General features: G+C 58.4%; 1 protein-coding gene across 1 annotated transcript in view; it reads right to left on the minus strand.

The window, feature by feature from the left end:
• HHEX (hematopoietically expressed homeobox) overlaps positions 1 to 2,512 on the minus strand; it is a 6,234-nt gene continuing 3,722 nt past the window's right edge. Inside the window, exons 4-6 of the mRNA XM_019617958.2 lie at positions 2,131 to 2,309; positions 1,997 to 2,047; positions 1 to 867 (exon numbers count right to left, since the gene is read on the minus strand). Coding sequence (XP_019473503.2) covers positions 646 to 867; positions 1,997 to 2,047; positions 2,131 to 2,309 — 452 coding nt within the window. The 3' untranslated portion in view covers positions 1 to 645. The remainder of the gene's footprint in view (positions 868 to 1,996; positions 2,048 to 2,130; positions 2,310 to 2,512) is intronic.

A 2,512-nucleotide genomic window follows, 5' to 3' on the forward strand; every position in this document is an offset into this window, starting at 1 on the left:
TCCCTGCAAATGGAACCACACAGACTGTTGGGGAAAGTCCTCCAAAATGCGATGAGGGACATTTCATTCCATCAAGAGCAAAACTGAACGTGGCCACAGCCTCTGCCCAGTCTGGGGGAGATCCCGCTGGGAGGGGGGGGGGAGAGCAGCAGCAGGTCCTGTGTGGGGTAAGGCACTGTCGGGATGCTCCAATCCCTCTATATGGCATAGAATACATTTCTCTGCCTGCAAAGGTCACTTAAGTTAATCCATTTAAAGCACATTCGTTTGCACACACAAAGGCACGGTCCTGGGTCCTGCCCTCTGCGCTCCCCCACCACATGAGCTGGGGGGGAGGAGGTGGTTTCCAGCAGCCAGAGATGGGCACAGCGCTGTGTCCCAGTCAGAGCACCAATCAATGTACACATAGATCTTATACAGTAAATACAAACCACCGATTAGTCCCTATAATCAAATCAGAGATCTGCCAAAAACCGGATCTTTTGCAGAACATACATCTTTTCTTTCTCAGATTATTATAGAACAAGTCCGTTTGTGCTTCTTTGTCTTTCAGCGGAATGGTGAAAGTCCTTTCCCATCATAAAATCCTCCTTCCTGCAGTCCCGGGACAGTGCAAGCCGAGCTCGGCTCCGTGCCCGCGGGCCGTCAGCATGTGGCACTGTAGAAGCCTTTGTCGCCCTCGATATCCACCTCCTGGTCGGAGTCGTCAGAGACGTCGGACTCGGGGTCTTCCTGCGAGGCGGCCGAGGGGCTGTCCTGCGGCTCGGCCTCGCCCCCTCCAGCGGGGCTGGGGCTGCCCTCCGTTCGCGGGTCACCGTGATCGCCGGTGCCTTCCGCCTCCTCTTTTTTGGTGGCCTGGGGGTTCTCCTGCGGAGATAGAAAGACGCTGGGTACAGAGCGTCAAAGAAGCACCGCGGGGTTCTGTGTGGGAAGGGCTGAGTCCCGCGGGCTGTGCCCAGCGCAGGGCTCAGGGCCGACTCTGCTCTTTAGCAAAGCGAATGTTTGGTGCGAGGCTCCAAACACTTCCCTGACCTGTCCTCAATTACATGGCAATCCTTGTGGCATAAGGAGGGAGACCGAATTCATCAGTGGCTCAAAAGCAAATGAGAAGAAAAATACAATTAAGCTCTAAGGCCGAACCTCAATGTGAAAACACACACTATTAAAACATAAATCGAACCAAAGCCCATTGCCGAAGGCAAGAGCTCATGTGCCCACAGTGGGGGAAGCAGGTGGAGATGCATGGCACTGCCGTACGATGTGTGGGGATGTGTGTGGGGTCACAGCACGGAGGGAGCGGCTTCGGGGCCGGGAGCTGCAGGCACTGCCGAGGGGCTCTGCTATGGACCGGCACCGAGTGCAGGAGGAAAGGGATCTGAGCCAAGGTGCTGTAAACCCGAGGCAAAGCTGCAGAACAAATTTCCTGCGTGCCCAAAGCAGGCCACGACTGGGATTTTTTCCCAAACGTTTGAGCTGAGAGCCCCGACCCGACTGAGCTGGGCAGTGAAAACAGAGCTCTGCCTTCAGCGTGGTCCGTAGGGGCGGAGGAACCGCGCAGCGCCCCGCATCGGGACCGTCCGTACAGAGCCGCGGCTCTCCCTGCGCTGCCCCCGACAGGGGGTTGGGGTGGGGAGGTCACTGAAAGCGCCGTGGCCGTCCCCCTCCGACCCCACCGCCGGAGCGGTTCACTGTCGCTCGCTTATCTCCCCAGCGCTAATTGGCTAAACAACATATGGGTTTACAAAACAATTAGCGCCGAGTTGCAACGGGCGCGGTGTGAGGGCCGCCCGGCATTGACCCGGAGCCGCATTAAGAGCTTTTAGCATTAGTGCTGCCTGAGCGAGCCCCGTCGGGCCGCGGCGCGGTGTTTGCCGTTTTAATCAAGGTGAAGAGGTTAAACAGCGCCGGATGAGTGCTGCACACATCCCGCACCGGGCGCCGCGCCGAGATAACGCCATTAAACCCGTATTGCTATAGAAACGGAACCATCCCGTACCTGCTTCAGGCGCCTCCATTTGGCTCTGCGGTTCTGGAACCACGTTTTGACCTATGGCGGGAGAGAAAGGCACAGGGTAGCGCGGGTCGGGCAGCAGGGACCCCCCAGCCGCGGAGAGCGGGGCTGGGCCTCACCTGGCGCTCGCTGAGCTGCAGCAGCTTGGCCAAGCGCTTCCTCTCGGGTGGGGAGAGATATTTCTGCGTCTCAAACTTCTTCTCCAGCTCGATGGTCTGCTCGTTGGAGAAGCGCACCTGCCCACCCTTCCTCTTATGCAGCGGCCGCTGGATGAAGGGGCTCCACAGCAGCGGCTTTCCTTCGGGGAGAAAAGGGCAGCACCGTCACCGCCAATCCCGGCCTCCCCGACCCCCTGCCCCGCTCCCGGCCCCAGCCTTCTCTCCTCTGCTTTCTCAGCCAGAGGAGCAGTGAGAGCTCAAAGCCACTCCACGGGCTCTGGCAGCGTTTCCGTCAATGTGTTTCCTGTTGGTCTATCGCGCAAAGAAAATACAGAGTAGAAGA

The sequence above is a fragment of the Meleagris gallopavo genome, chromosome 8, assembly GCF_000146605.3.
Source record: "Meleagris gallopavo isolate NT-WF06-2002-E0010 breed Aviagen turkey brand Nicholas breeding stock chromosome 8, Turkey_5.1, whole genome shotgun sequence".
In the NCBI taxonomy this organism is placed as follows: Eukaryota; Metazoa; Chordata; class Aves; order Galliformes; family Phasianidae; genus Meleagris; species Meleagris gallopavo.